This window comes from Ochotona curzoniae, unplaced genomic scaffold (genome assembly GCF_017591425.1).
Source record: "Ochotona curzoniae isolate NIBS_2020 unplaced genomic scaffold, NIBS_Ocur_1.0 contig_2318, whole genome shotgun sequence".
NCBI lineage: Eukaryota > Metazoa > Chordata > Mammalia > Lagomorpha > Ochotonidae > Ochotona > Ochotona curzoniae.
In genome coordinates this window covers 15,618,148-15,631,959 of record NW_024465419.1, presented here as the reverse complement: position 1 = coordinate 15,631,959, position 13,812 = coordinate 15,618,148, and the positions used below count along the sequence as shown (strand labels likewise).

Below are 13,812 nucleotides of genomic sequence, written 5' to 3'. Positions count from 1 at the left end.
AACTCTAACTATCCCCGCTGCCTGTGCTGAGGGGGATAGAATATTTGCCACTTGCTGGAACTCCAAGGCAGGGCCAGCACCTTCTGTGAGGCTAAAAGGAGATGAGACTAACTTTAGACCTCACCCTCAGGCCAGCCTTAGCGTGGGAGACACCAGGATATTCTTTCCAACCAACACCCAACTCAGGATTGTGACTTATGTAATAATATCTGAATGTCAGCAGAAGAGATCGTTTGGTCGACATTAAAACCTGCGACTTCTGCAAGCAGGCAGTTAGCCTAATGGTTAACACACTCACATCCCACATCAGAGTACCTGCACTCAATTCCGATTGAGTACCTTAGCTCCAGTTCCGATTCCAGCTTCCTGCCAGTGCAGATCCTAGAAGGTGGTGGTGATGAGCTAAGTCTTTGGGTACCTGATATTTACATGGGAGTCCTCTGGTTTCCACAAATGGTCTGCATTACTTGGGGGCATTGTTAGAAATGCAGAACTCCAAGGCCCATCTGAGACCTATGAAACTCCACAGCACACTGACTGGCCTAGAGAACTGGTTAAACATGCAGCTTTTCCGATTCCAACCTGCCTTAAGCCCCAAACCAGGCCAGATTCACCTTCTATCAGATGCGTAAGGTGATCATGGATGCTGCCTGTAGGGGGCGCTGTGGCAGATCCTCTGCAGGACTGGGAAACCAGGTGCATTGGCAGAAGGAGCTCACAGCTGAGAGGGTAGTGGCCTACCCCAAGTCATGTCCCTCTTGCTTAGGGCAGTCTGCATCCAAAAGATCCACCTTCTCATCTCAAGGGCCATCCAGCTCCAGAACTACCCAGGGGTCAGCTGAGTCCTCTGCAGCCACAACCATTCCACCCCCTCTACAATGATTGCATCTTTAACACCCTCCAGTCCCAGCAGGGACATTGGCCCCCCCGTGATGTCAGCAAATGGGAAGTCAGGGAAAGGCAAGCAGAAGACTGGCACAGGAACAATCCAGCCACAAGTCTGAGTAATAGTACAAAAGGGACTGGAGTGAGGGTCCCTGGGGGGCAGGAGGAGCAGTCCAGAAGCTGCAAGTGTCTGAGCAAAGGACAGCAAAGACCAGAGCCAGCATTTAGGGAAAGAGCTGGCATGAGGAAAGGTCACAGTGTTAGAGTATTGGTACAATGTTACTATGTTAAAATGTTAAGAATATTAGTGTTAGGTGATATTAGGCCCTTTTGGGTGAGAAGCCACTACTTTGCTAGGTCAGAAGGCGCCTGCACTGTGAGAAAGCTCCACTTTAGTGATCAATCTGTCTCCCTTGTTTCTTTATCTACCATCTAACCGGGGTGCAGGAAGGCAGGGGCACAGTTCCCCCGGCCCCAGGGACGGGAGGAGCCATAAAAGACTGGAGGAGCCATAAAGACAAGGGTGTCAAGATGGGATGAGCCGTAAATAATAAGTGTGGGAATGTAAACAATAAGTGTGGGAACATAAATAATGAGTGTGAGAATGGAACAGACTGCTTGCACCTAAATTTGTTACTTTCAAGTTGACTTTGGTATATGTTACAGCCAAGACGGGGTATATAATCTCCAGCCTTATGTTAAGTCGGGGTCCGATCCACTTGGCTGGCCTGTGTGCCCCAAGTACGATCTGACCCCAGCATGCTGGCACAATAAACTCTGTTTGCTTTTTGCATTACCAGCGAGGCTCTTTGTCGTTTTCTGGGGGTTGACTAGCTCGCACCCTAATGTCCGGGCGGGGAGCTCTGGCCCGGACTCTAACAACAGGTGCTGGGGTCTGTGCGGTGGGTGTGGAAGACACGAAGGTGTGAAGAGAACTGTTCCATTGCAGGCAAAGCCACAAGGAATTTGCCGCTGCATGGCAAGGCCCAGTGGATGTCTCTACAACCACCTGTAGGCATTTCCACCTCCCTTTGCATGGACATTGGACACCCCACTGAGATTTCTGTAACCTATTTAGGCATTGTCTGCACTGCAAGTTGGTCTTCACTATCAGTGTGAACTTGGAAGTTGATGTTGCTGTTAACGTCTTAGCAAAAGGGTCTTTTACTATTCATGCTGTCCCAGCTGCCCCCATTGACCATATGCTAAATCAAGGTTGTGGTGGGAACCTATGCTTAGTGTTTTCCTCCCATTGACCAATCAAGGGTGTTAAGTCCCTAGGTAAAGTGGGAATCTATTCTTTCCCTCTTTCCTTGATCTTTAGGTCCCTCCTTCTGTGATGCAATTCCTCCCTTAACTGATTCAAGACTAAGTTGTAGAATGAGAATTGTAATAGGAATGTATTACTGATTGATATATGCCATCTATTGAGAACTTCCTGACCACAGGATTAGGACGGCTGACATCCTGCCTCAAGGTGAAACAACTGGCAGAACTATCCTTAGGAATGCCCGCTTGACCAGGTGTGAAAAGTCTGGTCCAGCCTTTGTGACAGCTTCTGTATAAATAAAGTGGGCAGTTTTCTCACTTTGTCCATTATGATCTTGAAATTGTAGTGATCCATTTCTTTTCTACACCTACTCCACGCACCCTTCTCAAGTTCCAAATTCGGCTGGAGCTAGACTCCAGCACACAGGGTTCAGAAGGAGAAAGACCTGGGTTCTGCCCTTCACCCAGCCAACTGACAAACTTGGGCATCTGACTTCCCCCATCTGGAAGTGACACCAGCGTTGGGTCATGCCTAGGTAATGCTTGGCATGTGTTGGGCACCCCTTAATGGAAGCCATGCTTGCACACTCAGCACAGCACCCCAGCAAGCCTGCCTAAGCCCAGCTGTTCTGCAGATTACCCAGGCTGTTCACAGGAGTGATCATGTAAGGAGGCCTCAGCTTCAAACCTGCCTGTTGTTTATGGAGATGCTGAGCCCTGAATCCTGCCTCATGTGAGGGGTACATAGTCAATTGCGGCTGTGACTGCTCTGTTGTTATGGCAACTGGTTTCCCGACAGCTCTTCTCTACAAACCTTTTTGGTTTCCTCAAGCCCTGAAGCCTGCCAGCCTGAGACAGCCAGCAGAATGATTCAGCTTCCGCAGGCAGTGCTGGGAACCCTCCGGATATGCTGGCTGCTCAAACCTGTATTCCTGAGGCAGAAGCCCCAGGCTCTGAGCTGCAACAAAATCCCACCAAGGTCTCTCCACAGATGTCTCCACTGACCAGAAATGGGCACCAAGGAATACCAGCCGGGGCAGGAAAGTGAGGCAGAATACAGGAATGCCTACCACATGTAGCTCAGAGCCCCACCTCCAATGTAAAAGACTGACATGTCAGGTATTGTTGCACAACTGTAAAAAGTATTTCAATATTAACACTTTTCCAAGTGATTTCAGCAGGTGTTCCACTTACAGACTCACTTGATGAGAAAACACTGAAGCCATTATCATTAGTATTATTAGGGCAAAATCTAAACACCATCAATCATGTTGCCTGGGTTTATCTCCTCACCTCCTTCTTTAGTCTCCTCTTCCTTGCTCTGCTCATCCTCTCTGTCCACAGCCCCAGGAAGAGGCAGCAGCCTTGCAGTGGCCTGCTCAAGCTCTGGTATACTCACACATGGTACAGCAAGTGCCTGGCTAAAAAAAAAACTTCCTTGCAGCCAGGGCTGCCCGCGTCCCAGAGTTCTGAGCCCCAGACCCCAGCAAACTTTCCTGAGACTTGGAAAGCTATTGCTTTCTGGATGAAGAACAGGCTCCAATGGGCAGACCTCTGGGGACTCCTCGGATATTAATAACATCATGCATGGGCCACACAAATTATCAACTTAGAAATAAGGCTGCTATAGATGCATTGAATTTCAAGCCCCATCTCAGATACAAATGGTTCTTTTGACCTCATAAAGCCTGTAGGCCGGATATTCCCCACCCCTGTATCAACAGTGCGACTTGCCCTTTGGTGCAGTCACCAACCTTCACAGCTTTCTGCAGTTCATTACAGGTTATAAGGTACAGCGTGGAAGGGTGACTCAGGAGGGATAAGAGAAGTCCACGCAGGCTTGAGGAGGTGAGGGGGACCTGGCGGGGGGACAGGTGACACTGAAACACTAGGCTCTTCTTGTTTGCTCATGCATCAGTTCTTCAATGATTCCCATCCTGCCAGGTAGAAACAGAAACCCAAAAGCCACAGCATTTTCTCAAAGCCACACAGCGAATAAAGGTCTGCTGTTCAAGTTAAATTCTGCAGCCACTTAACCACACTACTAATTTCCAGCCATAACAGGAAGGTGTCAGTTGAAGAGAGCAGGAGGAGGTCATGACAACGATCCAAACAGAACTCTCCCCATGAGGAGGAAGTGAGCAAAACACAGAGACCAGATCTGGCTGCCTGGCCTTGCAGGAATGGCCAGGTCAAAGCACTGGGCAGTGGCTGAACAAGGTCAAGAAGCTCTACCTCAGGCTTCCAGGCCAAAGGGCATCTGGCCACTGACTCAGTTTCACCCAAGTGCCCACTAAGATCTTTGCAGGCAAAGATAGGGTGGGGGAAATGTGGGGGAAAACTCAAAAGGTCACCATCCGTGAAGGCTGGCTCATTCATTTTTAGAAGTCATTCAATTCACCTGTGTGAGAGGCAGCCCTAAGAACTCAAGTCACGTGGTCCCAAGCCTGGAAGAGCAAACTAGAGAAAAGGCATGAACAAGTCTGGGAATACAGTGCGGCCAGCATGGTTATTGGACTTGCAGAGTGCTTGGAGAGCTTACAGCCAAACCTGACAGCTGTAAGACAAGACAAGAAAATGCGAGATGCCCTGAGTCTCCAGGTTCCACCCACATTTATGCCCACCTGTTTCTTGTGATTTTTGCAAAAGTGACCCCTATAACACATTGAGGCTTCTAGTTGGCAAAAGTATCTAAGAAGGTGCGGATATTTTCTTACCTTACAACCAAGCAGGTAAATAAGAGCCTAAATATACGAGCAGGTAGAATCACTGAGGAAGGAGATTGTCTCTGAAGTCCATAGAAAGGAAGATAAAGACGCACAGATGTGGGCCCAGCACAGTAGCCCAGTGGCTACAGTTCTCACCTTGCACGCACTGGGATCCCATATGGGTGCAGTTCATATCCCAGGCTCCACTTCCCATCCAGCTCCCTGCTTGTGGCCTGGGAAAGCAGTGGAGAATGGCCCAAAGCCTTGGGACCCTGCAGCCATGTGGGACACCTGGAAGAAGCTTCTGGCTCCTGGCTTCCAATCAGCTAAGCTCTGGCCATTGCAGCCATTTGGGGAATGAGCCACCAGATGGAACATCTTTCTCTCTGTGTCTCTTTCTCTCTGTAAATACGACTTGCCAATAAAAATAAAATCTTAAAAAAAGGATGCATGGACATTTTAAGAGACTCATCCCATCAAGAGTGGTCATAATAGGCCCTACTAGAGACAGGCACAATGTTGGACACAGAGACACAGTGGGGAAAGCAAAGACCTGGTTCCTAACCTAACAGGCACCTTCCCTAACTTCATGGTCTTCTTTGGAGGTAGCAAGCAGCAGTTCGGAATTACTGGAAAATACCACTGTGAACAGGAACACATGGGAAAGTGGAAGGGGCCCTCCCCCAGGAAGCGCGCAGCTGCTCCCCTTCCTAGGGGAGGACTCAGTTCAATCACTCTGCCTTCTACGCCTGTACCTGCACCGAGGCCTGATGGGACCATTCCACAGGGCTCTGGGCAGAACCAAAAGCTAGCTCCCTGGATCCCTTTCCTTCGTGCTGCCCTATAAGTGTATCCACCTGCACTTCTGTCTCCTGGACAGAAAACTAAACCTGACCTTATCTGCTTGAAGTCAAGCAACACATCTCAGTCATCTTTACACTGAATGTCTATTGAATGAACAAAGGAATGAAGACTGTTTTATCTTTACTCTGTCCACACAGGGAAATAAAGTGCCAGGATGGTCACATCCTTGCAACGGGAATCAAGACCAGCAAACCAAAAACATTTAGCAAAACTATCACGGGAAAAAATGTGAACAGACCAAACCTGGGGGTTACTGAAATCAATGGTGCAAACGCAGGATTTATGAAAGAACAAACCCATTCACTGAATAGACAAGGACCACCCATGTTCCAGCCACCGGCTGCTAGGTATTTAGCAAAGAAAATATGAGCAATGCCACTGAACTTAAACTTGATTAGAAACAAAGGTCTAAGAGTTTTCACTAATCACAGGTTTCGTGTGCGTCATCAAGGTCACGGCCAACAGCAGCAGGAAAACAAACAATTCCTGTTCCCCACCGGGACTTCATCACAATGTGCCACACAATGCCCTCTGCTGCTTCAGGAGCCTGAGACTATACATGGATTTCAAGTTTCAAGAAGGACATTGGGGCATGGCTTTGTGGTGCAGCAGCGGAAACCATCGCTGACAAAACTGGCATCCCATATCAGAGAACTGGTCCCAGCTGCTCTGGTTCCAGTCCAGGCTCCCGCTCACATGCTTGGAAAGACGCTAAAAGGTGGCCCAAGCACGTGACCCCATACACCCACATGGGAGAGCTAGACAGAGTTCCTGGCTTCTGACTTTGGACTGGATCAACCTCAGCCATCGTGGTCCTCAGGGGAGTGAACTGGCGGAAGGAAGGTCTCTGTCTCTGTCACTCTGCCTTTCAATTAAATAAACAGAAAGGTTCTGACAGACCACAAAGCATCGGCAGGCAGGCATGGCTGAAAGAAGCTGGCTGGAATGCTCGTGCTGGTACGAGGTAGTGGACACCGTCTATCCCACACGGATAAAGCCGTCTGCCAGGGTGCCCAGTAGAAGCCACCAAGGACTTTCTCCCAGGGAAGTTGCCCTCAGTGGTATCAGGGAAGCCTCCTGGGAAAGATCCAGAGGAGATTCCCATCGAGATGGGATTAGAACATCCAGCGATGTGACAGCCCGAGCATCGCCAGCTGGAAATGCAGAACTCTGGGGTTAAGCCCACCATAAGGAAAGTGTTTAGGGGTCAGAGCTGAACTCCAGTCCTGGGCTAGGAAAAGTCACTGGCACCCCCTCAGTCACCCCAGCCTGGTAAGAAAAGGGCCAAGACAGCCCCACTTCATCCTAGCTGCCGTGGCTAGGTGAGATGATTGGCATTAACTGCCCAGGCCTGGGTGAACTCTCCTGAAGGTTCATTCCTGATCATTTTCCTTGTGTTTAGCTGCCTTTAGTTTCCTTGGGGGAGTCTAATTCTTTGTGCGAAGGGGTGTAGCCAATTGATGGTTAGCATTGGCTTGTCAGGTTAATTGACAGCAGACAGCATACGGAAACAGTTTCCACATTCAGCCCTTCCTACCTCCTCTCTCGCCATTCAAGCTAATTGAAGGTGCAAACAGCTTCAGAGGCTCCTTGTACACACTCCACCTCTCCTGTCCTTCGTACCATTCAGGACAACTGACAGGCTGGAAATGACCCCGGAGGCACCATGCACTGGGCCCTCCTGCCTCCTGTTGTGTTAGGTTAGGTTAGTTAACTACAGGAAAACTTTGGGCTCCAGCAGCTCCCTTCCTGCCTCCTGAACATGGGAACTTTGTTCTGTACAGTCCTCAATCTGATTGGAGGATCACAGCTTAAAACCCTCTGACCTCTGCTGTACGGTGCACACGGTGCAATGGCTCCTGGAGCCACAGTAACAGGAGCTGCTGTCACCAAGCTTGGGCAATAAAGACGCCTCCTAACATCCTAACACTTGGGTCTGGTGTGATCTCTCTCTCACACTCTAACATTTGCACTGCCATTTACTAAGGCAATTATTGCAGCAAGGCCAAAACACAGAGAAGCACTCTAGAGAAATCTGCAGCAGTGCATTCTCTAGAGAAATAAAAATAAGTGAATAAAACCCACCCAGCCGTGCACAGAGGGCAATTAGAGAGATTGCAATTCCGTGGAGAAGGAGCTGGGAAATTCTTCCTGCTCTGAAGGGCTGGGGGAGGGGAGAGGGGAAAGTCAAGGTTACCTCAGGCCCCTCTTCTCCCTGGGGCCTCCTCGGACCACAGAAGTAGAAATCCATCCAGTGAAGAGACGCACTGAGGAGAAAGTCGCGCCTGGCTGACTTGTGTCAGTCTACTCAGGCAGAGCCAGCACCCCCGAACACTTCTGGCCATCCCAGAAGCCACGGACGTCCAAGCCAGGGACTCGGGCCGTGCCTTCATCTCCAGCCTACAGAACCGGCCAGCCGGTGGTGGCGAGGGCCTCCAACAGCTGGAGCTCGCCTTCTGACTAACAGTGAGTTCAAGGACCCCTATTCTCGAACCCAAGAGAAAGCATGCCTCACCCCTACGGCCGGGAGTGAGCGGCAGAACTCCCCCTAGGGGCGCTGTTGAGTATGGCCTGCTCTCAGAGCGAATCCCCGGTTCGGAAACGCCAGGGAGCACCCAGGCAGCTGGGCTGACCGTCCCGTGTGCGTGGGCCCCACGCGGGGCTGAGCCATGGGAGGCCCACAGGGGAGACAAGCCTTCCTGCCCGGCGTATGTTTCCCACGGAAGAGAGCCAAGTTGGAGAGGGGCTCCTGGTGAGGGAAACCGGGTTGGGTGGGCGGGAGGTTGGGGGGGCGGTCCTAAAGATCTGGGGAGGAGCTGGGGGGAGCTGTGTGCAGATGGCGGGCGTTTGGGGCCTCAGCAGCGAGGGCGACAGGAAGACAGGCCCAGAGGGCCCCAGGTGAGACATGAACAGTCAACAAGAACAGACAGGGTGAGTCCATTCAGGAAAACAAGTGTCCGCTCGTCCAACCTTGGGCCACATATAGCTGCACCGGGGCAGTCCAGGAGAAAAACCCAGGCCTTGCGCTGCAGGGCACTAAGGTGAAGGGGGCCAGAATCCTGAGGGAGGCAATGGGGGCTTGTCCCTTAGCAGGGAGGTTGAGCTGAACCCCCGCGTACCTGGCAGAGCCTGCCTGCAGAGCTCCTCCCCAACTCTGGGTTCCAGAAAGAGGCCTTTGTGTTGAAGAGCCCTCTAGATTCTGCCTCCAGCTCTTCCTCTCCCCCTCTGACGGTAAGGAAAGGATTGCTGGAAACTGGTTCTTGTTACTGCCCAGCTATAGCGCCCCTGAGTGTCCCCCAGAGGTGGGCTTGGATTCGAGGGTGAAGCAGGGCAAGCAAGAGGAAGCCAAGAAAAAAGGGTCTGGAAAAGCCTCAGGAGGACGGTGGCCCAGGCTGGCCGCACATGACCAGGTTCCAGCCAGAGAAGTCCCCCGGCACCAAGTCCCCTCCCCTCCACAGGAGTACCAGCTCCAAGAGGAACTCCAGTTCTGCCTCTGTCCCTGGAAACGCCATACTCCTCCAGGGCTGACAGAAGGTTCCAGAGAGTTGAAACCTTGATGTCCATCTCAGAGTCCCGTCAGTGTCAGGAGCCGACCTGGGGCTGAGCCCGGTGCACAGGGTAGGGCTGCAGTCACACCTGCCTGCCCACGATAGCCAGGTACCACTCCTACCCAGGGAGCCACCTGCTGTGGGAGTCAGATCCATGAGGCTGGGACACATGGCAGAGTGACACCTGTGAGGAATGGCCTGAGGACCAGCACGTGCACATTAGGCATCCTGTAACTCCCCCACTCCTACACTGTGCACACACCCAGGTCCTCCCAGTCACCAAGACTACCATCCTCCAGAGCTGTACTTTCTCATCAAGAAGGATTTATTTATTTTTATTTATTGATGGGAAAGGCAGAGGTAGATGGAAGGACCAGGTAGAGGGAGAGGCTCACTCCCCAGAAGGCTGCAGCAGCCAGAGCTAGACCAGTCTGAAGCCAGGAGCCCAGAGCTGCTCCCAGGTCTTCTGTGTGGGTGCAAGGACCCAGATACTGTTGCTTTCCCAGGCGCATTCACAGGGAGCTAGGCAGAAAGCAGAGCAGTGGGACTCAAACTGACACCTATATAGGATGCTGGCACTGCAGGTGGCAGCTTTACGCGCTACACCACAGTGTCAGCCCCCCATTTTGATTCGATTTCACCTTCACTGTGACCCTGAATTCAGCTAACACATCATCAGGTGACCTCTGAGAGCACCTGCAATGCAGAATAACTGCTATGACAGCTGCCAGGAGTCAGAGCAGCTGGAGGCAGCCCCTGGCTTTGGGTGCAGAAGCTCACAGCCCTCCCTCTACCAGAAAGAAGATGCCCCAGAGTCTGTCTGACAGCACCGCCTTCCTGAGACCCTGAAGGCCAAGAGGTGGCTCTCCCCACAGGGAGTTTGGGGGAGTAGCCTAGGGTTGTGGATCTGCTATAGGCAGTTCCCACTTCCTGCTTCCAGCACGTGTTACCCATTACACTTCACAGGAGCCCTGTTTCCTATTTCAGATGTCATTATTCAAAACTGCTAACAGCAGAAGGGCTGGGAAACTCCCCTCCCCCCAGTACTTATCTGGTTTTTGACAACACCCATGTAGTAGGTAGTGGGAATTTTCCTTTTAATATCACCAAAGCACTTAGGATGAACTGAGAATCTATGGTAACAATTTCCATCTTTGTGCTGCAACCATTGGTGTTGTTTTCATAAAGAAAGGATTCTGCGACCGGCCAGACAGAATTCTTTGCATGTTTTCTATCCGATTTCCACTGCACCGGAACGACTTGGGGAAGGGTATTTATAGTCAAAATCCACCTCCCGGTCCTCCCTCAGGGAAAGCCCTCTGCGGGGACAGCGGCGGGAAAGGACGCACACGTGTGGCACGCCGGGCAGGTGCGCCGCAGCTGCGCCCTGGACTTAGACCAGGCTGGAACCTGGGAGCGGGGAACACTCCTGAGGGGTGAGAAAAGGGCACTACAGAACGAGAGAGGGGGGCCAGGCGGCCACGGATGTCCTCGCCTGGGTACGCAGATGGCGGGAGGGGACCCCAAGTGGATCCGGACCCCAGGTGGACGCGCGGCTAGATGGGCTGCCCTTCTCTCAGCAACCGCCTCCGGTGACGCCCTAGTACCGGCCCCGCATTAATCCCTCAAGCTCCAGAGAGGGGGCTCGGTGGTTTTCCGCCGGGTCTCTCGGTGCACGCCAGCTGGGCCCGGGTCTGCAGCAGTCAGTGCGCTGGGGTCCGACTGACTCGCACCTGCCGCCATCGATTTCCTAGGGGCCCAGGCTGCGGGGGCGCCCACGGCTCCTCTGGCGGCGACCCGGGGACCGTGGGCCCGACGCACTCACCCGCATGCAGGCCGCCCGCCTCGGGGCCGCTGTCCGGACCGGCGACGCTGGGCGGAGCGTCCGAGTCGGTGTAAGTAAGCCAGGTGGACTCGGTCTCCCGGGTCCAACTCTCGTAGTAGCGAGGCTCGATGGCGTCTGCCCGGCTCCCGCCGCAGCCCATCCTCCCGCGCTGCGGGCGCGCCCGGCAGACGTTCTGCTCAGCTCCGACAACGGCGTAACCCCGGCCCGCGAGGTGGCGGCGGCAACATCGCGTCCCCGCGACCGCCCGCCTGCCCGCCCGCGCCGCAGCCGGCGCCGAGCTCCCGCCGCGCCCGCCCCTCTTCTCCGCCTCCCAGGCTCTCCCTCTCTCTTCCCCTTCCCCACCTCCCCTCGGGCTCCCCTCTGGCCCAATCGGGCCCGATTACCTCACCCACCTCCACCCTCTCTTAGCACCCAGGAATGGGCTGCGGCACAGGAACCATGCCTTGAAGTGAGAGGTGGGAGGGATGTGAGGGTCCCCAGGGGCTCAACCTTGCTGACCCAGATTCTGAAGTTCCAGGTCTCTGGTCCATCCATCCTGTTATTCCCCCATTTACCCCATCCATCCATCATCCACCTAACTGCCTATCCACCCATCCACCCACCTACATTCATTCATCCACTTACCCTCCCTGCCTCCTTCCTTGCTTTGTCCATTCTGGGGAAAACTGAAAAGTTCAGGGGGAAAAAAGTCCCAAGCTCTGTGTCCACTTGTTCCAAGAGCAGTGGAGCTGGGGGGCAGTGTGGTCATTTGGGCACCAAGAGGCAGTTGACAGTTGGAGCCCTGGGTTTCTCAGGGAGAAGAGGGAGAAGGGCTTGACATTTTCTTTGAGACTCAGGCTACTCACCCCTCCCATCACCCTCTTCAGTTTTTCAACTTTACAACCCTCTGAACTTTGTCTTCAAATATGCCGAGGATCACCAGGAACCTGAAACACCCAGGATCCAGCCTATGGAGTGGGGTGGGGTGGGGACTGGGAAGCAGGCTTCCCTCCCAGTCCTAGGAGGTCCTGACATTCCCATGTAGGTCTCCAATAAGGGTTCAGGGTGGAGATAGCCAGCAGCAAGATTGGATGGAATAGGGAGTGGAACCCCAGGTGGCTGTGGATGTGGATGTCTGAGTACGGGGAGAAAAAAAGGGGGCCCAGAGTGGGATCCTGAGGCAAACGCCCCGTGTGGGGACCCTCGGGCCAGGTACTGACTGCAGAGGTGAATGGAGTTGTGAGCTTTCTCCAGTCCCAGGAGGTAACCAAGCACTGTTCACACAGGCTGAGAGCCACTGCTCAGTCTACGTGCCTTATCTGAGCAGCTACCATGTGAGAGGGCTCTTCAGAAAGTTCATGCAGGGCCCAGTGTGATGGCTCAGTGGCTAAATCCTTGCCTTGCATATGCCAAGATCCCATATGGGTGCCAGTTCATGTCCTGGCACCTTAACTCATCTGTTCAGAATTTGATCTTGACTGGTATAAATTAGACATCAAGTTTGAAAGTAGCAGAAGCAGGGAGTGTGGCAAAAGGGGATCCAGAACAATGAAGCCAACGGTCCCTCTAAAAGCTCACTGATTCTCAGAATAAAGTGCCTGTGGCTGTAAGACCCGGCATGGTGGGGGCCACCTCAGGTTCATTTCTGAGGCAGCTAGCACAGAAGGCTTTAGGAGGCAGGACCCCTTCTGTGGTCCAGGTTCCCAGGGCTTAGCCCCACTGTTGGGAACCATGGAAAGGAAATTGTCAGGCAGGCAGGCAAGCAGACAGCCCCAAAGGCTCAGCAGGACCCCACCACCTGCCTTCAGCATCCAGCGTCTGAAAGTGAGCAGGGACAATTTTTTGCTCAGAAGGTTCCACTTCACCAAGTGTGCAAGTAGCAACTATGAGGTGCAGTGGCAGCAAACATTCTGGACCAACAGGGGTCATAGCTGTGCCGAACTCCAGTCAGTGCTCGTGCCCATCCTAAAACTGGAGTCCCCACAGATCACCCCTACAGGATTCAGTATTGGCCGAGCTGACGCTTCGTCATTGAGTACAAACCGTAATTCACTTACTAGGAAATAATATGTTAATGGCATTAATAGAGTTAACCCAAAGCACAAAATCTGTGTCCAGGTGCTACACTTGCAGAGAAGTCAGGAAGTACCATTTGCCATGAGCTGGTGTATGTGCCTTGTTTTGAAGAATGACTGCATCCCCAAGGAAACAAATGGTACACCTGGAATCCAGGTGCGGCAGACAGATGGGGGGCAGGTCATGATGGTGTGAAAACGGGTAAAGGAAACTGAATAACAAGAGAACAAATAAGTGCTTACTTTGTTTTAAATGGTTAGAAATGTCCTCCACCCCTATTCACTGGGGCCTGGCATGGTGGTGGCAAGTAGCTTAATCCTCCACCTGAGGTGCTGTCTTCACAAATGGGCACCAGCTCATGGCTCAGCTGCTCCACCTCCTATCCAACTCCCTGCTTATAGCCTGGAAACCAGTAGAGGAGGATAGCCCAAGGCCTTGGGCTCCTGCACTCAAGTGATAGACCTGGAAGAAGCTCCAGGCTCCTGGATTTAGATTGGCTCAGCTCCACCTGTCATAGCATTTGGGAATTAAACCAGCAGATGAGAGATTTCTCTCTCTTTGTCTTCACATAATTTTCGCTTCATGTCAAATAAATACATCTCTAAAAAAAAAAAAGGAAAGATGAAGCAGCATGGGT

General features: G+C 52.5%; 1 protein-coding gene across 1 annotated transcript in view; it reads right to left on the bottom strand.

Annotated features, from left to right (window-relative positions):
* The window catches only part of BAALC (BAALC binder of MAP3K1 and KLF4), a 50,470-nt gene extending 39,211 nt beyond the window's left edge, over positions 1-11,259 (bottom strand). Inside the window, exon 1 of the mRNA XM_040972738.1 lies at positions 11,100-11,259. Within this exon, the coding sequence (XP_040828672.1) occupies positions 11,100-11,259 (160 nt within the window). The remainder of the gene's footprint in view (positions 1-11,099) is intronic.
* Positions 11,260-13,812: the final 2,553 nt, after the last annotated feature.